Source organism: Symphodus melops, assembly GCF_947650265.1.
Source record: "Symphodus melops genome assembly, chromosome: 16".
Classification (NCBI taxonomy): domain Eukaryota; kingdom Metazoa; phylum Chordata; class Actinopteri; order Labriformes; family Labridae; genus Symphodus; species Symphodus melops.
The window spans coordinates 18748222-18769558 of record NC_136706.1 but is presented as its reverse complement, the minus strand read 5'-3'; the positions used below and the strand labels follow the sequence as shown (position 1 = coordinate 18769558).

The 21337-nt window shown below is 41.4% G+C and overlaps 2 protein-coding genes across 5 annotated transcripts in view; one reads left to right on the top strand and one right to left on the bottom strand.

The window, feature by feature from the left end:
* stom (stomatin) overlaps nucleotides 1-2287 on the top strand; it is a 9330-nt gene extending 7043 nt beyond the window's left edge. For both annotated transcript variants that reach the window (XM_079364020.1, XM_079364021.1), the window contains one exon: nucleotides 68-2287. In XM_079364020.1, coding sequence (XP_079220146.1) covers nucleotides 68-256 — 189 coding nt within the window. In that variant the 3' untranslated portion in view covers nucleotides 257-2287. The remainder of the gene's footprint in view (nucleotides 1-67) is intronic.
* On the bottom strand, nucleotides 2094-21337 carry gsna (gelsolin a). 3 transcript variants are annotated; one of them, XM_079364017.1, is made up of 17 exons: nucleotides 21121-21337; nucleotides 12790-12990; nucleotides 11594-11748; nucleotides 10668-10829; nucleotides 10404-10553; nucleotides 10236-10325; nucleotides 9946-10078; nucleotides 9493-9797; nucleotides 8991-9124; nucleotides 7847-7937; nucleotides 7610-7636; nucleotides 6328-6498; nucleotides 6000-6174; nucleotides 5146-5267; nucleotides 4996-5073; nucleotides 4845-4905; nucleotides 2094-3310 (listed from the first exon to the last, which is right to left on the bottom strand). In XM_079364017.1, exons 2-17 carry the CDS (start codon nucleotides 12983-12985, stop codon nucleotides 3141-3143), a joined length of 2220 nt encoding a protein of 739 aa, XP_079220143.1. In that variant the 5' UTR covers nucleotides 12986-12990; nucleotides 21121-21337; the 3' UTR covers nucleotides 2094-3140. The 3 variants fall into 3 exon arrangements, with proteins under 3 accessions (XP_079220143.1, XP_079220144.1, XP_079220145.1); XM_079364018.1 differs by lacking the exon at nucleotides 21121-21337 and adding an exon at nucleotides 20538-20579; XM_079364019.1 differs by lacking the exon at nucleotides 7610-7636 and having other exon boundaries at nucleotides 21121-21336.

The window sequence follows — 21337 nt, the reverse complement described above, 5'->3', positions numbered from 1 at the left end:
ACCTCCCCACGTTCACACAGCCTCATCTGGATCATCACTCTTCTTTCTCCTCTGCTTTCCGCTGCAGGTGATAGCAGCCGAGGGCGAGATGAACGCCTCGCGGGCGCTGAAGGAGGCCTCCCTGGTGATCGCAGAGTCGCCGTCGGCCCTGCAGCTGCGTTACCTTCAGACCCTGAACACCATCGCAGCCGAGAAGAACTCCACCATCGTCTTCCCGCTGCCGCTGGAGATGATGCAGGCGTTCATCAAACACTGAGGGAAGTCTGTCAGAATATTCATTACGCAAACACACATATTTAGGTTCTGATGAGCAACTGAAAGAAAACGTTTTTGCATATTAACACACCTTAAAGACTAAAGCAGTCCGCCCACTTTGACTAAAGTTTTGAGTGAATGAAAGTGTTCTTTTATAAAAGCTAAGAAACAAAACTTGCGACCCAAACTGACTTTGTTACTTCGTCACTAATTTTAATTTTAAAATATTTATTTTAACGAGATGGCTTTAACATGAGTATGAAATGTTAAATTAAGGACATTCAGATCGCCCTGACTGAAGTTTTAAAGTGTTGTATGAGATTTGATCAAACATGGCAGCAGAAGATGAAGCTTTCCTCCTGCAGTTTCATCTGTTGCTTCGAATATGTGAGAAAATGTGAGAAACAGCCCCAAACCCTCGTTTCCAAAGTGTAATGAAAGCAAAGTGCCTGCTAGTTAAGAGGCCTTACAACCACACACACACACACACACACACACACACACACATTGCATTTTTATGCATCTTTTTCTCCTTCTGCAACTTCTACCAGCTCATCATATGTTGCAACTCTTTAATCCCTACGGCATATTATCCGTAGTTTGACTCTTGTGGCTTTTTTTCTACAGTCAAAAGTAAACTCAGTGTTTTTTTTAGGTGTCATTACATGCTTTATCTTAACTTTAGTGTTAAACTCATTCAATGCAAACTTGAAGGTTGAAACTCAAACCAGGACAGGAGGTACAGTTCATGTGATGCTGTACTTCAGCCGTTACCCTTATCTTTTTCTCTTCAGGGAGGGGACACCGACACAACTCTGGGTTAAAGGTTGACTTTGCCTTTTGCAACATTCACTTTTTAAAACATGGTGCCAGACTGAACAGGCGTGAGATGAATTGATGGAAGGCCAAAGTCTTGGTGGATTGTGTAGAGTTTACTTTATCACAATAACCAGCACACACACACACACACACACCCGGCACACGTGCACACACACACACACACACACACACACACTCACGTTGTGTGTGCGTTCTCTTCATACACTATGCTCTATTTGGAGGGTTGGACAAATGATAAGGATCAGCCTAGATTATCTGCACAGTTGGCACTGTGGGTAATGTAGTCGTTCCTGTTCTTGTGCCCCTTCCTGTCTGCTTCCACTGCTGGAAAACAGGGACTGTTACATGTTTTGTTAATCTTTCAGCCATAAGCCTTAACTTACTGCCATAGAGTCATTTTACCGCCTACTGTCACATTTCTATGCACTTTCCAAGAAATCAAAGTATTTTAATTCTCTTTCAATAACTGGAATTGATCACATCTCTCTGTCATGATGTCAGCAAACAAGCCAAATAGTTCCACATCTTTGCATGCATCTAATAACTGACGTATTGTTGTCCTATCTGTCCTAGTTTTGATATATTAAAGGACACGAGTGTTCGAAAATATACCTTCCAGTATCTTCTGTGTTTTTGTAGTGTTACCACATTAAGTATTAGAAGTAGATAGATGCTATATATCTAGATGATTATAAAGGATTGTAGTCCTGTGAGGTAAAGAATTCTTTTTATATTTCTCTTTTTGTTACACAATAGAAAACCCTGTTACTTTAGACATGACGTTTCATGACCTATTTGAAGTGTTGGACTTTAATGAGAAGCTGATGCTGAAAGTTTAGTTTGACCTGTTACCATGCTTCGATGCAGGAAGATGACACGCGTGGTCAGGTATGCACAGCTGCAGTGTGACCACGTTGTTCTGCTGATGGCTGAGCAGCTTGACTTCACGTCCGCCCCTCACTTTCGTCCTTGCATCCTTTTCTTTTGTTCTCGAGCAAGTGCTCGAGGTAACTTCTCTTCGTTTGTCACATGATAACGGTTTCTGCTGTAAATCTTGTGACACAATATTATTTTTTAGCTTCTGCTAGTTAGCTGTCATGTATATTTTTATACGTTATGCGTCTGTGTTTATTATGGTTACATCTTGATATAACATGTATACAAAGACTTGAAATAAAGACAATTAAAAGAAGAGGCATGCTTGTCCTTGGTGTTTATTTCTTGTGTTTTTGGATGAGTGTCTGCGAAAGCAAAGAGCGATGACTTCACAGGTTTCGGTAGTTTTTTTGGTTTTTATTGAAATGATAAGAAGACTTTGGGGGAAACATTGAGAAAGTGTCACAGAAGACAGCTGGTTTGATAAGCAGCAAAGCGAGTTTCCCGTATATAGTTGGCTAAAACAGCATCACACAGGCTCCCTGGGCATGAATCTGTCATTTGAAATAAATAAATATAAAAAGTGTCTTAATTAAAGGTGCAAACATCTTGCCTTTAAAGTGTCCTAAAGCTTGAACAGTACCTTTCCAAAAAAAAAGAAAAAGCAGGTTTACTTAAAACTGAAGGAACGAATATTAAGGCGTTGGTTGTATTGCTTTTAAATGTTTTCTTGGCAGTGAGTTTTCCAACCTTTCAGCACACCGTGGGTTCACACTGTGTTGCTGTGTGTTTTTGCTTTTAGTTAAGAGGTTAACAGTGACAGTGAGAAAGAGGCAGATTCTTTATAGTGCAAATCCTAACCGGATGCCTGTGTATGTAACACTCTGCTTGTGTTTTAATGACAGGTTTTAAAGCATCATTGTAGCCTGTGAGACAAAGTGAATTAAAACACTCCTTCATAACCATGTGTCCTTAAAAATAAGGTTTAAAAAAGAAAAGAAAGCCCTCTTATCAGGGAGTATTGCAGCTAAAAAGTCTTGATAGAGCTCAGTGCTTGCAGCGGAGCAGGGCGGTCTAAGGTCAGGGTGGTCTAAGGTAAGGGTGGTCTAAGGTCAGGGCGGTCTAAGGTCAGGGCTGTAAAGGAGAAGATAGGGAGCGGCAGGAGGGATTCACAGGGCCAGGTCAGCCATGGCGCGCTCCAGAGGGTCGCTGGTCCAGTACTCGTGGTCCCAGCCCAGGAACCAGCCGCTGAAGGTCGGTGGCTCGAAGCCCTGCTTGATCTTGACGATGGGCGTCCTGCGGTCCCTGTTAGCCGGATCTGTCTCGATGTAGCGGACGGCTGAGGAAGAACAGGACAGGATTCAGTTAGCGCTTGTCATCGAGTTACACTTATCTATGATTTATAAAAGCACCGCAGAACAAGTTAACATCCTGAATATAATTTAAAATCAGACCGTTTGTTAAAACAGCCACATGTTAAACACAACGTTGCCAAACATTCTGCCAGCAACGCTCTAAAAATTGTGCTTCAATTACTATTGAAAAATTGGGTAAATTAGAGATTTTCCAGTAAAATCCTGATTTCCTTCAACAAAGAATTGTTTCCCCTGTGTTACAGGTGCAAAAGATTAGTCTGAGAATGTTAAAAATATTCACTTTTTAGCCGTTTGGTTTGATACCATCCTCATATCTCTGCCTTAAAATATCTTGATTGAGTCAGGAGACAATTTGGTTTGAATAACATCACAGCTGTTTCCAAAAGTAGAAATCAACACAGTGTCCTTTCAAGGGAAACTTTGGAGTTTTGTCCTCTAAAATAAGGCTTTGAGATTTATTCATCCTGGTGTCATGGCCTCAGCCGCACCCCGTCTCTGTGTTCTTCTTCTTCTCCAGTTTCATGGCAGATCGCATCCAACATAAAGGTAAAGGTGCATATGGTCACCTACTGTACCAGAGTGTGTACCTTCAGGGCTTCAGTTTACACTCTAAAAATCAATGATTAATGGGGTCGCCGGTGGCGCAGCGGCAGTGCGCGCGACCCCACGTATTGAGGCTCAGTCCTCGCGTGCGGGCGGCCCGGGTTCGCGTCCGGCCTGTGGCCCATCTCCCGCATGTCTCTCCCCACTCTCTCCCCCCTTTCCGACTCTATCCACCTTCCTCCCTCTATCATTAAAGGCAAAAAGGCCCAAAACAAATCTTTAAAAAAAAAATAAAAAAAAAATTAAAAAAAATCAATGATTAATAATTATAACCCCCCCAACTGCTGAAAAAAGAAATCTCTCTCCAGTGTTTGTGAACTACCTTTCTTTTTCATGTCACTAAATGTACATCCTCCAGGTCTGATTTCATTCACCTGTCCTGCTGAACCCTGATTGTTGTGCAGCTGCAGCAAAACAATCAACCAATCAGGGGAGAGCACCTGTCCACTCATACCTTAAAAAGCTTCTGGAGCTTGACAGTCTGGTTGCAGCGTAGTTAGCTTTCAACTGCATCTCTTGTTGTCTTTTGCACAGTACCTTAGTAAATTGTTCTAAGAATGTGTCTTTTGTCATACATGTTCTGAGGCTCTGGAATGGGTCAGGTGTCCTTTTCTTGAAAAAAAAAAAAAAAATAAACCCAAAACTCCAACTCCCAACAAAACAACAAACTTAACGTAAACACACGAGGAGACGTGACAGGTGGGTTTTTCATCCTTATAGCCACAACCCAAAACACAAATCAATTAAGTCGTTTGACTCCATGTGACTCCTTGTTCCAACACCAACACCTTCTGTTACTTCACGAGTCGGGTCATGAGTCATAACATTTAATGACTATAGATTTGTATCTTTTTGACACTGTGTGATTTTTTTTTTTTTTTTTTTTGTTCATACCAGATGCCATTGATTCAGTCTTCTCCTCCTCCTGGGCCTCATTTCCGATCCAGACAAACACCTACAACACAGAAGTTTAGAGCACATTTGTTCCATTCATTTAAGAGTCAGTTCTGTGATTTCTTAGCATTCTAAGCTCTCATTTCTTTACCTGCTCCCAGGTATCCAGGATCATGACATCATCAGCGGCGAGGTCCTCTTGAGTCATCTCCCCGGGCACCTCCTCGATCTGAGAGAGGAGGATGAATTAGAGGACTTATACTGTGATCATCTTCAGAGGAAGAATTAACCAGAGACTTACAATGAAGTTTCCGGTCTTATTGGAGCAGGCGAAGAGTCTGGGCGGATGAGCGTCCATCTTGTCCTTCAGCCTGCTTGAGGTGCGGTATTCAGTCTTTCCTCCGAGAGCTTCCCAGAACTGATCTGTGAGGAGCACAGAGACACTTTAAGTTGAAAAAGCGGAAGATAAAAACCTCATTTGCTCACAGAAACAGGTTGACATTTTGGGAAATAAGATTAATCCGTTTAAATCCGACCCGTTTGTGAATTCCCCACTCTTTCTCCCCAATTTCCGACTCTATCCACTTTATAATCTTTAAAAAAATAAAAATAAATACATATAAATATATATATGTATATATATTATTAAACGCATCACAGACCTCATGCTGAATCTAACAAATCTCACATAGGCAGTTAACTCCATACGTTTTGAAAAATAAAGCTTATAAGCTCTGAGCGTGGGCTCACAGTAATTCAGATGTCAGAACTCTCTTCTTTGGTCTCCAGCAGCCCGGGGCTCGCCCTTTTAAGCTGGCTGTTTAAAAAAAATGGAACCTGTTTTATTTATCAATCCAGAGGTTTTGTGTTTGAAATTTCTAGCAGAGAATACATCTTCTTATGAGCTTGCTAACATCTAAAGAGTGATGCAACCCGGTCTTCTTTGTTTAAACATAGATGAGCAAAAGCCCTCGCTTTAGCTGAAATACAAAAAAAAAAGAAAACGCTTAGACTTCCCTAAAGTGTTTTTTGAACAGCTTAACTACAGTTTGCAGTAGAGATTCTTAGTTTATTGTCTCGTAGTTGATTTAGGTTGGACTCAAAAGCAAAGACAGTAAAAGTGTTGCAGTTCTTTTGTTCATCACGTTTCCTCACCAGTCTCTCCTCCCTCAGACAGCTCTGAGGCCGACACTCCCAGAATGTCACACAGCTGCTGGGCTCCCTGCTTCTCGGTGTCGCTGGCACCCACTCCCAACCACTGGAAGGAGCCTCCGGGGGTCACCAGAATAAACGCATCGTTGGAGTTCAGGTTGGAGGAGACTGCGTCAAGCTGCATGGAGGCGGATAACGTAGGTTAACATGCAGTCTGTGTTTGAGGTTTTTACACATTGTCAACTTCTGATCAATTTGTATGAATTTTCATTTCAAAGCTCCCATAACAAGACGAAGTTAGAAGGTGAATGAGGAGTGTGTGTCATCTTACCTCCACGGCTCTGGTGTGCCCTGCAGAGTTGGAGCGCACCTGGAAGAGTCGAGTTTCTGCAGGAGCAGACTGACCTCCATCTCTGGACGTTCCTCCCTTGTACACCACCATGGGCTGTCCTCCAAACAGACTCATCAGGTGAGCCGGCTCCTTACCCTGCACCACCCTCACCTGGGAAACAAAATGACAACGTGATAATTAGAAGGGTGGTTGTTGCAGTGATTCCTGTTGCAAAATAAGTCGTGCCTTATTTCAAGGTTGGGGGTGCAACCAAATCACACCAGGCAGATCAACCCATGTTGCATGTGTTTAGCAATGTGAAACATCTCTACTGCAATACCGACCGCAGACACAAGGTGGCAGCATGCAGCTGAGCCAAGTGGATGTCAAGGTTTGTAAATTAAAAGAAGTTGCAGGGTGATGACTGTTTCAGTTCGAGTGTAATGAATGTCTTTGGTCTGCAGCTTGAGATAAATATTTATAGAAGTCCATTCTTTTTCCAAACCAGTCATTACAACACATTATACTGGTCCTTAGTTAACAAGAGACAATGGAGGCAGTGTACTGGATCTTTAAGTGTGAAGCCATTTCTTTCTACAGTACAAACATTCACAGCACTTTTAATTCTTTGTGCGTCCTTCTGGTTATTGAAACAACTGTGCAGCTGTTTGGACCATTTAACACAATTAACAATGTTTAGAGTCTATTCTTTAAACAACCGTCTGTTCACACTGAACATTAAAATGTGCTTTTATAAAGTGAAAAAGGGGTAAAACACACATTCCATCAAGTGAGTATTTTTTGATGCAGAGTTCCCTTTAGTGCTTATCACAGACAGAGTTGTGCCACAACATGAACATGATGAACATGCAAAAGTGAAGAAAAAAAAAAAGAAAGGATGAAAGAAGGTTCATAGCCAGGACTGATCCAAACAACTCAAAGTGATCTCAACAGTTACATCCAAACTCTATCTTTAGAACTCATTTACAAGTCAAATCCGAGTTATAATCTGACTGTGGGCCTGGGCAGATTTTGGAACAGGGCTTTATTTATGTGGAGCAGACAGAGCTGGCGACAGAGTCGGAGGGATCCGCCCACCAACAGCCACACTGGAATGTTCTGTTTGTGTTTGTCAATCAATTCTCCACTGCAAATCTGATTGCACTTATTATCATGTTAACAAAATCCTAAAGGTGAACAAAATCACAACATGTATCTGCTTGCATCTTTTATCACTGGCTACTGACAAACACATGAGGTGCAAAGCAGGCAGGGAGAATACCTGAGTGGTTATAGGAGCACCAACAACCTGAAGACAAAGAAAAGGAAGGAAACCCAGGGGAACAGAAGCAGCAGCAGGGAAACCATTCGGGAGAAGAGACAGACAAAGGGATTTAAAGGTCAGGAAGGAGGAGGTGAGAGCGCTGAGTTAGCCAGAGGAGAGCAGAGACTTTTCGGCATGAATGAAAAGATGAAAATGAAACATGAGGTAAAAAAGAAAATCCCCAGATGTTTTTACCTGCACAGGACCACCACCAAGCTCCTCATCCAGCTGGGCACCGAGGATCGCAGATGCCCCGATCTCGTCCTGACTGGAATCTGCGCCCTGCCTGCCAACAATTTCATGCAATTAGTTTCATTCCCCATGATAAGAAGGACACAGTGTGACTCTTTATCTGCTCACAGAACAACTGCAAATCACACGAAAGCCAGAGATTAAGAGAAGGACCTCTGTGATCTGTTCCAGGAAATCTTTGAAGCACACTAAATCTTAACCTGAAGCCGTCCTAAAGCAGCTCATAAAAAAAGCTTCATTTGATGAATTTCTTTATAGAAAGAACACAATGTGTTCCTCTTGGTCGTATTACAATTATTAACAATTTCTTGATTCTGTAAGTGTTCTGTTGCTGAACTTTTCTTTTCCCCAGTTTGAGTCCGTTTGCAGTTGGGTTACCATGGGCATAGAGGGTCTTTCCTCTTGAATCTTTTCAAGTTCAAATACAGGTTGATATTTAAAAAAATATTTACTGTACATCTGAGCTGTATGGAAAATGAATTATGACTTTTGTAGATTGGACACTTCACAGTTTGTGCATTTAAATTCTGCACACATTTTAGCCCTTGAACTATTTCACATCTCCCATTTATGCCGTTCACCTCTTGAAGAAACACTTTGGAGTGTTTCTGTGTTCAAAAGTTCAATTTCACTTTAAATCTTTGGCTCATTCTGTTTCTCTTTGATCAGTTACAAATCTGATGAGTGCATTTTATTAAAAAAAAATTAGAACAAAGAACAATTTATGAGGCCTGTCTGACAACCTTTTTTTTCTGCATTGCAGACACCTGGAGGTGATTGTGTTTTCTATTATGTAACTCCATGTGCAATTTCTTGTACATATCACTGATTGTGAAAATGCACAGTATAAAGAAATCAAGGAGGGGCATAAAAACGTTACTCTATTCTGCTAGTTTTATTTTTCAATTAATATATACATGAGCAGTCAGGATCCTCTCTAAATCCTAAAGCAGGTTTCCTTGTAAAAACATTGGTTGACCTGGTTCATGTGTATTTTGCAGAGTGATACAGGCAGAACGTTTTTTTCTGCAGCAGAGTCTGATTCAGCGTTATCTGCTGACAGCCTGTTAGTTTTCTACATTCTTACCACATGTAGATGATGTGTCCCTGACGTCCCCCATGACGGTAGTTGTAAAGGATGATGTAACTGTCTCCTCCGTAGAACTGTCCGTATGTGGATGGATCCACCAGCATCTTGTCAGACCCCTCGATGCGCCAGATCTGTGAACAAACAAGCAAAGAAAAATGTTTATTGAAAAGGAAGATTTACAATAAACAATATATTCACTTTTATATTCACATTACCATGCAATGTATCTCTGAAACATGCTCAGGTACATCACTCACTAATACACAGATTCTATAAAAACTAAATCTGGTGCCCCCTACAGGATACATATGGAACAGCAGCAGCTAAGATCTAAGACTGATGTTCTTTCTCTACAGGCAGCAGTTTGTTTTCATTCAGTTATATACTTTAAAATTCACATTACAGAACTATTCACAACATACATCATCGCAGGATAATCAAGCAATAAATACCGGAGGTAGTTTGAGTAAGTACAGAGGTCAGGTCTCTATCCTCGTACCTGTTTCTCTCCACTGCCATCGTCCACCATGCCATGCTGGGCAGCCATGGCGGCAGAGTCGTGCAGGCTGGCGGCGTCGAATGGCACCTTCTCGATCTTGGCGATGCTGTTAGCGATGTAGGCGATGCCCAGGCCCACTGTCTGATCTTTGTCCCGCCAGTTTTTAAAGAACTGTTTGAAGAGTGGCGTCTCGCCCATCTCTGGCAGGATCTCAACCTGAGTGTGTTTGGGGTAACCCATCTTCTTAATAAACTCCTCTGCTGCTTTCATCGCTGCCTTTCGCTCATCCATGTTGGCGTCTTTGCCTGTGAGCAAGAAGAAAGATTTCAGTTGAGTTTAGTTGAACCATGCTCTGTTTAACAGCTCAGAAGAGACCAGCAAATGTCTGTTCATCAGTGGTGTAGAGGACGGACTTCTGCTAGATGAACAAACAGCAGCCCCCCCCTTACTCACCTTTCCACACAAAGATCTTGCCATCGCAGCCGTGGTCCAGAATGAAGCAGTCTCCAGACTCCAGGGCGCTCTGGGCGAACGGGTTCTCTGCTGCTACCAGTGCTATGGTCATGCCCCCACTGGCATTGGACACCTGCAGGAAGGTGAGTAAAAACATGACGGAAGGAGACGTCAAATAAGTTTGAATGTACACATTGTAATGCATGCTTACCTTTGAGTTACAGGATGTTTAAGAAAGCTGACAGTGACGTTGAAATAATCTGAATTGTTACATGAACTTGTACTCTCACCTTGTAGAGTTTGGCTCTCGTCCTGTTTGAAGCATCAGCTTTGATGTCATCAGAGGCTCCAGCAGGCAGATCTGGTTTAGGCCCCAAAACCTGAGGACAGAAGCAGAGATTTTAACACAGAAGTCATATTGAGTCTTATTTGGTTTTTAATGAATCACTGAGTCTCACCTCTATCATCTTCTCTCTCTCCACCCCTTCATCACAGACGTAAACTCGAGCTCTCCCACTGCGCTCGTTGTCACGGATACCCTTGGCCACCTGAGTAGCCTTCAGCTTTTCGAAGCGGTTGCTCTGGGAGCCACACCACTGATAAATCTCCTGTTCATTAAAAGGAAGAGTGGATTGAGAAGAAGGTGAATAGTTGAACTTGAATTATACAAAAACTAAAGACCATGTTTCCCATCATTTTTGTAGATAATCAGCCTGACTCACGTCTCCCAGGTCCAGGATAAAGCAGTCTCCCTGGTTGAAGCTGTCCCAGCTGACGGGCACCTCTGTTGCCCGGACAACACGGCGACCTTTGACCTGGAACACCCGCTGCACAACCACCTCATTGGTGACCACGTGTTTGAACCCAGAAGCCACGCCCCCTTTCTGGAAGTCAAGAAGTGCATTAAAATTTAAAAAACTGTTTGACTCCTACTGCGTTTCATTAGAGTTCCAGTGAGTAATGTTTGGCGCCCCCTGTGGACAAAGTGATCTCTGCTGATTCTGTCTTGTGCATTTCATTCCTCTCACATTCAGGCTTTCTGCTGCCATTATACATCTTAGTCATCTTCCTCTTTAGTGGATCAGCTCTGGGTGATTGTCATACTTTTTACAACCTGTCTTTGTAAATCCTCTTTGGGATCATTTATGTGCAAACGAGTCCTGCACGTCATTTTAGTCTATAGGTATAGCATGGGCGATGCAAGTCAAAGAGCGGACACTTGACTATTAATGCCAATTGTTCAGGAATATGGGAGATTAATATTAATAAAGACAACAAAGCTCCATCACAGGGAGACCGTCTCCATTTCATTAGCTTTATGGTGCGGGAGAGGCTGAAGCATCATCTCTCTCTCTCTCTCTCTCTCTCTCTCTCTCTCTCTCTCTCTCTCTTCTGACTCCACTGTCCTGTCTCTTAAATAAAGACATAAAAACTCCCAAAATAAACCTTTGCAAAATGTATATTAAGAGGTGAAAAATAAGTGTAACTAACTTTAAAACTGTTTATAAACTTGCAATCATCAAGGGCCCTATATAACATTGTTCAAACAGGTTTCACAGGTTTCTACACAAATGCAACAAATCCCTTTAATAAACGGGTCTGTTAGTTGTTACAGAGTACAGTTGTAGCTATAAGCATGACATCTTACCATGTACTTGATTCCAGACTTGAAGTAGCCCAGAAATGTTTTGGACTCATGTCCCTGCACCTCACGGTACTGGATGGGTTTCCCTCCCAGGAAGTCGTCCATTTGGACTGTAAAGATGGCCGCTGAGCCACTCTCATCCTGACTGCAGGAGTCACCTACGAGGAAGAAACCACAGACATGCTCCATTTAAATCCTGGTCCTTACTTTGGTGCAGCAGTCGAACTGTTCATCTACCCAGGGTGGCACACACACTTCTATGTGTTTGTGGGATTCCCTCACTGCAGCCTGTGTCAGCCAGGAGATCAATATGTGGACGCAGCAGGGGGTCCAATCACAGCACACCATTTCAACATGAGATGTTATTTAACTTCCTGACCCACACAGCAGTTCAGTAGTGCGTGGGAGGGTTACATCAGATGCTGCTGAGGCTGTTTCCATGATCAATCAAGCTGACCTAATGCATATGAAATCAATAAGAATCTGAACATCTCGGTTTGCTAAATTCTACAAAATGACCAGGTCAAGACCGTAGTCATCTTCATCTGTATCGAGTAAATTGCTTGTGAGGTTTAAAGAGTTAATTCACCGTCATAGATTTACAAAATAATCTGCATTCTATGTTCAATGTTCTATGTTAGAAAAACACTGTAAATCCACTCGAAATATTTGGTACTTTTAAATGTCACACAAAATTGCCTGTTACTGAGGATTACTTAGCAAATGTACCCCCCACACTGTCCATGTCAGTCATTCAAGTTTCAGGAAGCTCATTAAAAAGGCACAACTGCACTTCTGACCACGATGACCACAGAATAGACAAAAGAAGGAAAAACAGTTTGTTTCTTTGGTCAACATGTTTTTCAGTTTGGCTGGTTTGTAATGCAGGTGCACTGCAAAAATGAGACCACTGCTTTTTAGGTTTGGCCACATGTTCATGATGGAAACAACATAAAAAAACAAACATCTGTCCTGAAAGGCCATTCATTTAATTTGATACCTTCTTCTTTTCTCTGGCTTAGATTGTCAATTTGCGTTTTGTGTTCTTTGTTGTTTCAAGAAAAAAAGTAGGAAAAAATGCTGGAAAGTAGACTTCAATCCTCACCTTTTAAAGAATTGTTTTGGGGGTATTTTACCATGAAGTGAACATTCCCTTTACCTGTACCTTATTTCTGTGTTACTAGACCTGCTGTACTCACCCAACCAGAAGTGAAGGTCGTACTGCAGGTTCCCCGAGCGTTGCTTGATGGTGTTGAGGACAAGGTAGGCATCCCCCGTGTAAAATCCCCCGTACAGCTTCTCTGGGACGGGCACCAGGTCAAAGTTCTCCACCCTCCATATCTGGAGACCTGTGTTCTGTCCAGCCCGCTCAAACTCTGGGTGGTGGGCTGCCATCCTTCCTGCAGAAGAAATGAAACCCTGATATGTCGAGCTTTGGTACTTCACAAACAGAGGGTCATGGATTTACAGTAAAAGTCATGGAGTTTTGCATTAACCTTTACAATGACTGGGAGGCTCTATTTTTGACAGATGTTTTGCTCTGGAAAATAAAAAGCCCCTCCCCTGAAAGCTGAGTTGTTGCCATGGATACAAAGATAATGTTTCGGGATAAAGTTAGTTATTAATGGTCAGTAAAGTGAGTCACTGATGCCCTGTGTTCAGGGTGTTTTCCCCTTTTGAGCAGGAAAAGGAAGTCCTGGCAGACATGATTCAGACGTTGTCATAGCCAGTGTGCAAAACACTGTGTGCAACATGATGTGAATACACAGCCAGGAAACTTGTCATGCTTTCTCATTCCTCTATCTCCCTACTGCAAATGATCATAATTATGCATTCAGTCTACAATTAGAAATATCTGGTCAGTATGGGTGGAACATGATGAGGAAATCTGCTTGTGCTATATATTGAATTAGTTTTACCTTCTATTTGTCTTTTTTTTATTATTATACTGCGGTGGTGTAGTGTAGTAGTTACAACTTCACAAAATATTTATAGACAAAATAACAAGATTTGATTATCTGGATTGTCTGGCATAATTCATTTAGGTTTGATACTTCACTTGTAGTCAAAGTTTTCTAGACACTGAATCCCACACTTCCCATAATGCAATGTGACATTGTCTTAACTCAGATCAGTGTGAATACAGATATTGTTCTTTTACTTGTAATCCAAGTCCCATCTAATGTACTTATGAAACTCCCTCTAAGCCAGAGAAGACAAACACAGGTGGAGCAGTTCGTAAAACTGGTGGATTGCTCCTTTAAAAAGAACAAAAACCGAGCAATACAGCTCAATATCCACTATGTTAAAAATGTCTGCGCTGTCACGGAACAAATATTTATTGCACCGCCCGAATGGACACATCAGTACAAGACATGTGGAAGTTAGGTAATGTAACGTTCATGCAAACACATACCATACTCTTGGTCTGTATCTGAGGGCATTAAGACATGTGGCACCAGTTTAAGAGTTTCAAGTGGGTGTCTGTGCCATAGACGATTACAATCCGCTGGCCTCTCAGCAGCATGTGTGGATGTTTAGCATTTCTGAGATGGTAGTTAAGTTAAGTTAAGCATCCTGTTATAAACTTTTTAAGGAGCCTGTAAGCTTTGTGAAGAAAAAAAATTGTACAAGATAATCAGCTGTTCTGTTGGGAAAGCATTTCAAAGAATGAAAAACTGAAGAAATACTACAGTCTCAAAAAACTTGACGGATTCAACAAGTCTCTTTATATTTGTTTCACTGGAATCAAAAAAACAGCTACAAAATATGTGAACCTTACAGCAAATAATATTATGAGTCTACTACATTTAACTTGATTGTTAGTGAGCAGATTCAGATTCCTTAAAACAGAGATTAAAGTAGGTGAACATTTAACTTGTGCTCCTCAGGGAGCCAGAAATGGGACACAGGTTTGCCTTGATGCTCTGCTTGCCCAGTGTTTCCTTTATCAAAATGTGTACAAATGTTAAAGTTGTTGATGGTTAGATGTCCATATCTAAAGAACTCAAGTCACACAGTGAAGTATTTCAAAGCAGCAGCAATAGGTGTATGTACTATTGAGTGTGTTTTAAAGGACCGACATTAAATCAAGACACGTTACTGAGTCCTTTCAATATTTTGACATTACTGCACTGGTTTAAGGTTGGTATTAAATATAATCACGTTTGTTTTTGTTGATTAACTTCTGGCCTTGTTTAATGTAGACCTACTGAACAGGAGTCTCTATTGAGCTCTGACCCTCACCGACTCCACACCTCTTAATTATTGCTCCAACAGTAAACACTGCAAAGAGAGTACACAAAGTTTCTCTCAAACGAAGAGTTGTTCTCAGATTAGAGCCTGACTTTTCTTTAAGGACTTCTAGGATTTATCATTAGATCCTGATTCGTCAGCCGTCTTTCAGTGCACTGTTGTTATTCTGGCAAAACTAAAGCTTTTATTCAGCTTTCAAAAAGAATCTTGTCTTCATAATTATTTTTCTGAAGTGTTTGATTATTGCGTTTGAGCTATCAACACAATACATTGGTGTATGTATCTTTATCTAATATTATTTATCATGAAACGCTTTAGATAGATGTGAAGTTCAGGTTTGGAAAAGTTAAAATCAAGAAGAACTGTAGGTCATTCGGGTCAAAATGAACACAGATTCCAGTTTTCCACAGGAATGCTGCTTGAACCCGCTGCCTCTCAGTTTGCATGACTAACGGTCCCCTTTGGAGCGAGATTTGTCCATTCTTTTAGGCAGCAGTCTGCCCACAAACATGGCAGGAATCAGATCCTGACCCTGAGAGAGGGAAGCGGCTCTAGATTAATGTAACCAGGCCAACAAATGTGGGGATCCTTTCCCTCCTCATTTCTGCTCTCCTCTTATGTAACACACTCAGTGCACTCTATTATGTAGCTCTGGAGTGTTTCAGCATGGAAAGTCGGAGGGCAATTTTGGTAACAAACACTCTCAGTCAACTTTCCAGCTCTTTGAATCGGACATTTGTTGACACATGTTCCAGAATTTTGATGAGATGAACTTTGGGATAGAAATTTTGAGAAAGAGGAAACAATATATTAAGGTATCTAGAGGTCAAGCTACAGAGACCAATGTGGGTTTAAAGCTCCTTTACAGTGAACACAGACGGAAAAATATAGCCAAACAACTGGGTACCTCAGAGTCAAACCAGGTCATGCTTCATTGAACTTGCATGACTTTGTAGAGTCTGCCTGCATGTTTAGCCAGACAAAGGAAAAGGGGGCTGCTTCACAATTCCACTGGGATCATTATAGTTTGAAGGAGGATGTTGAAAGCTTTAATTTTCCTACATTGGCTCTAAAGTTGCCTGGTGGAGTTTCCAGCATGGAGAAAGTTGAATGCCAGAAAAGTCAGACAGCAGATCAGAGGTGTCTGTGGCCACACAGGGAGATTTGTACTAACCCTTTAAACATAAGGTAAGAATAAACAAGGTTGACTCCCAAAGTCAGAATGTGAAAAGAATGGTATCAATACAAAATGGGTCAAAGCATAATTCACTAAGACACACTGAGCTCTGACTTAATGAAATTTGGAAACATTGAATACTGGTCATGACAGTTATTAAGAGAATGGGGGGAATCACATGCTTGTTATTGGACAACAGTGACGGAGAAACAGTTGTTGATGTGGATCAGTTTGATAATATGTGATCTAAAACTGAGATTAATCCAGCATGTTAGATCAGTGCATCACTCTTTGAATCCACCTGACTCCTTGTTTTCCTAAATAGCAACCAGCAAGAGTTCTTCTTGGTCCCTGTTCATTAGACAAAGGTTGGATATACATACTCATCTGTTTTTAAACTGTTTAAACGTAGAAACTACAAAGCTACACCAGCAGAGGCAGACTTATACTGTCTGGGGAACCGAGGAGTTGATTCCTAACTTTGACCAAGCTGCAATCTCTCGTGTTATAACATGACATTTATACTATAGTGTTTAAAAAATGCCAAGGACTCGTCTTTAGTCTGCAACGTAAAACCTTTTTACTGCAAAGATAAACGTGTATAAAGCCTGGTTCAAACAAAGGTTTTGGTCTCAAAAGCCAATTTCATATCTTGTATAAACTGTACGGAGCGATTATCAAAGCTGAACTGTTTTTATTTTAACGCTATGCTCAAATTTTCATAAATTAAAGTTTGGCTTATGTGATTGGCAGGTGGGCGTGTTGTACCTCTTTGCCAGGAGACTTTAGACCTTCCTTGGTTTTTCCTCTTTGCCTGTTTTTAGACTAATCAAAAGTTAGCTTTCCAATAGGGCAGTGTTGTCAATGGGCTTTAAAAACATCACTTCAGCAACTATTAGGTGACGTCAGTGACACTACAAACAACAAAGGACAACGCTTTTAGATATCTGCTTTTGTTATGTTTAAAATAAGAGAGCTCGTTGGAAAGAAAATAGAGCTCTTATTGTTTGATTCTAGAAACAGTTGTAGCCCTCCCCAATTTTTATTGACCCCGCACTGCAGGAACTATTCTAGTTCCTAGAACCCCACTTAGAGGAAAGTCCCCTGAACAGTTTGGTTTGAAAACACCTATTGAAACTGTTATTATCAACACAACCTCATAATAATTACTGACAAAACACAAGTATCACAGGAAAGCAATTTGAAATTGAGAACGTGTTACTGTTTTCATTGTTGTTTGTCAGGGCTGAATTTTAACTGGCCTGAGTGGGCCGGTGAAACCTGAAAAAGCCTCCCTCGTGCAGGGTTCGATATAATAACTGACCTGCTTGCCCAGACTGTGTCAATCATGCATCAGGGCCAGTGGGCCAGTGCTAATGTCGAACGCTGCATTATGGAGGTTTAGAATGAGTCCTTTAACGGATATTTATGATGATAAAAATAGAGTCAGTCTAACAAGTGACAAGCTAATTACATGAGGCGACACATCCTCATCTCTAGTACCACAGCTGCTTTGAATAGTTTCAACATCTTTGCAACCATAAATGACTGCAGTGAGAGAATAGAGTAATAATGCAACAACTTTTTGTTCCAACCAATGATAAATCAGTAACTTCTATCACGTCAATATACAGCCATTCATTAACTTAAAGTGGCACACCCAGCATTGTGAGACCAGCTTGCATATGGAGAGCTGAGCTGAGCAGAGTCCTCATGGAGACTGATTCAGAGCAGAGAAAGTTCAATTTGATTTTTTTAGGTACCAAAAGACATTTTAACGTTTTAAAAAAGTTGTGCCAATGTTCTTTGTGACACAGCAACAGGAAAAGCTGTTACCTCGGTTTTCACTTCACTTGAAGTAAAGTTTGACATCATTGCTTGTAGTGTAAATTTCATAACAAAATGTTACCAATTCAATCCCCATGATGACTGTTCAAGAATTCACTGCGCATGTCGCTCTCTGTTTGCATGAAAATAGAGCTGCTTTTAAGAAAAAACTGAGAAGTTCAAGAAATCTTCTAATCCAGCACCAGCTGAATACCTTTCCTCTGAAGCTTCTCTCCATTGAAAATATCACTTTTGTGTGACGTCTCCTTCTAAGGATCTTTTGTCTCTGTGGCCCTTAATAAAGATGACTGACTTTGACTGTGATCGCTCTCTCTGATGGAGAGAAATACTGTGTCTGTTTCTGCACATCAGAGCTGTTTTCTCCCACTCTTATCTACTTGTACTGTCTATGACTTAATAAAGACAAAAACATTAGAGAAGATACACAGCATCTGAATCATCTCAAACTTTGAACAATCTAAGTTGGTGTTAAAAGTGTATTTTCCACTATGATAAAAAAAAAGAGGGAGGGGAGAATCTGAGGGTTTGTTTTGCAGATGGAAATATTTCCTGCAAAGTTTTCTTGAATGAGGAGCAACAGCCGACTAAAATAAATATGAACGGCTTCTGGAAGCTCAAACTTGGATGAAGTGACTCAAGGAGGGGTAGTTTGTTTGACTCAACACACACATGTGTGTATGTGTTTAAATAGAACAGGTCACATGCTTATTGGTCAGAGCTTCGTCACAGGCATGCTGGGGACAGCAGAGGGAGTCTGAAGGCTACCCCACAACTCTGCAGACTCCCCCCAACTAACTGCACATTCTTTGTACCTTTTTTTCCCCAAACAAACATGGAGGTAGTGTGTCATTCCAGCCTCAGCTATGTGATCCCCTCCCCCATGTTTGGCTCTTCTCCCTCCCTCTCTCTCTCTCTTTTGTGTGTGCCTTCGCTTTAGGGATGTGTGAAAACTTTATCCACTGTGCAGAGAGACAAAGTGGATTCATATGATGACTCGGCCTTGTGATTTGTCTGCTGGTGTCCTTCTTCAAAAACAAGCCTTTAATAGTTTAATCTGGGAAATCTTGTTATCTCGGGATCTTGTTGAGTTTTCCTCGGACAAGTGATTCCTCCTCCAGGAAGGGGATTCTTGATGACTCATTTTCTCTGTGCATGTGGCTTTCTGTCTCTCCAGGGCCTTCCAGCTGCCCCCTCAGCTGGCTCAGAACAGATAACAGACTACACAACCTGAACACTCTTTAATAAGCACTCTGCTTCCCTGTCGTCTGTTTGCACAGTGTAAGACCACGACAATCAAAATGGATGTTTATGACTTTGTAAATAACCACAATGATATATGGATGGTTATTAAAGGATATGAGAGGGTTGTTAAAGGTACCTGAGAGTACAGACAGATGCTGGGTACTCCGCCATATGCCGGACTGAAAAAAATCAACCATCAAATCTGATATTTTTAAAATAGCATCTGATTTACAGAGCAATACAATCTAATAAATAAATAATGTTATATTTTACATGGAATAAAACTTGAATGCATGCTGATAGAGTTCTGAATGCAAAACAGCTAAAAGGTTCAACGTGTGCTTTAAAGGGGTTGGTCTTTTTTCCTTCGACTGCAATAACACTGACAGTTGCAGCTGATGGAAAATCCCTCAACTTTTCTCCTGAAACAGAGTATGTCAGTATTTCCTACTCCAACAACTGGCTGTCACAATTGATCGCTAACTCTGCCCCTTCAAATGTAGCTTTTGGAAGGTTTTTTTTTTTATAGTCACTGTCTCATGTGGGACAGATTTAGACTTGAAGAAGAAGGTCTTTTTCACGAAACCAAGAAGCTTCTCGCAAACAAATGACTCATGTGATCGTTTTCTGATCTGTCACGTAGCTATGGTTTGGCAACATTTCAACAAGTAAAACTACTTCATTGTTTATAGAAACCAACATTACCATAGTCACTCTATTTTTAAGAAGCATTGACTTCATCATTTGCAGGCCAAAACACTTCTTGAAAATTATTTAAACATCCTCTTTATGTGTAGCTTAGCAAGTGTGTCATTTGCTCTCTTTTGATAAGCTAAAAGCTACATTGCTTCACAATAAAATGCAGTAATTTAAATACTGTAACATAGTCAGCCCAGGTTGTTACACAGTCATAACAAACCATCCTTCCTTTGTTACCCTGTTAGCTGTCTTAAAACAATGTCCTGCCACTTCTGATTTTGCTTCTGAAAACAACGTGGTAGACTTTGCATGACTGCATAACCACAAGGGGCAGCTTGTAAGGACACCAAAACGTGCGTTTAATGACCTGTGATTTTAGTTTTTTCATGTGTTGACGAGACACACCACATGACATGACAATTATTTAAAAACAATTTCATTTTCTGGTTATAAACGTGGCATATCATTTCACATAGGCTATAAACATCCACAACAGTTCAGCTGTTCTGGCCTCTTGCACGCACAGGGACAGAAAGCATGCACACAGTTGTTTGGGGCTTATTTCTAAATCTGAAGAGGGGGTAGGCACAGTCAGTGGCATCCACACAGACGTCCCTTAATCTAATCTCTGTCTGTGCTACAGCAAAGTGCGGACCTGACAAAGCGCTTTCTGATTGGCTAACACACCTCTTTTTCATCACGCTGAAACTACAGTCTGGTACCCACATCACAGCTGCTGCAACGCACTCAGGATGTTGTGACTAACTTCCTCACTGAGGCCCCTGTATTTGGTTGTATGTTACTATGGAAACCTTGGATGTCTTTAAATATAGTATACAGTTGCAAAGCTCAATTAATTCCCCAATGTACTGTTAGAGAACAATTAAAAACGTCTGTGGTTTTTTTTATCTTCAGTAGCCTCTGAACACTGAAGGGTGAATGTTGGTTAAAGTGGAACCAAAGCAGAGTCATCATCTTGGGTTAGTTGGTTTCAACTGCTTGCCCTTATATGGCAGTGGCTGCGTTGCACTTTTGAGAATAAAAGCATGATTTAGCCACACTTCCTTGAATGGTTTCCCAAATAACTATTGGGGTTCAAGGACTCTCAGTCACTTTTATGTGCAGAAAAGGGCGAAATATTTCTCTTTGTTCACACTGTCTCTTCTTAGCCAATATGCTGTACTAATATGTGTTTCAGTTTGAGTGGAAAGTAGCGGTTCATTCTGTCTGCAGCCTTAATTGAGCAATCAAATTACCATGCTGTGATCTGTGCTGTGCTGATTCACTGAAAGACAGTATTTTGACATACCTGAATGGTTGTGTTCGGGTACGGACGGAGAGACGGACCGGTTTGGACCTGACTGAGCCGCGGTGAGTGCTTCAAGCTGCAGCGGGAGCAGAGAGGCGTCGAGTCGGCTGAGCAGGGGAGCTCAGAGCCACTGTATATGCTGGCAAAGCGGGACACTCCCCGTTATGACACACCCCTGGTCCGGCTGCTGCACCGCCTGCAGAGGCATGGCAAATCT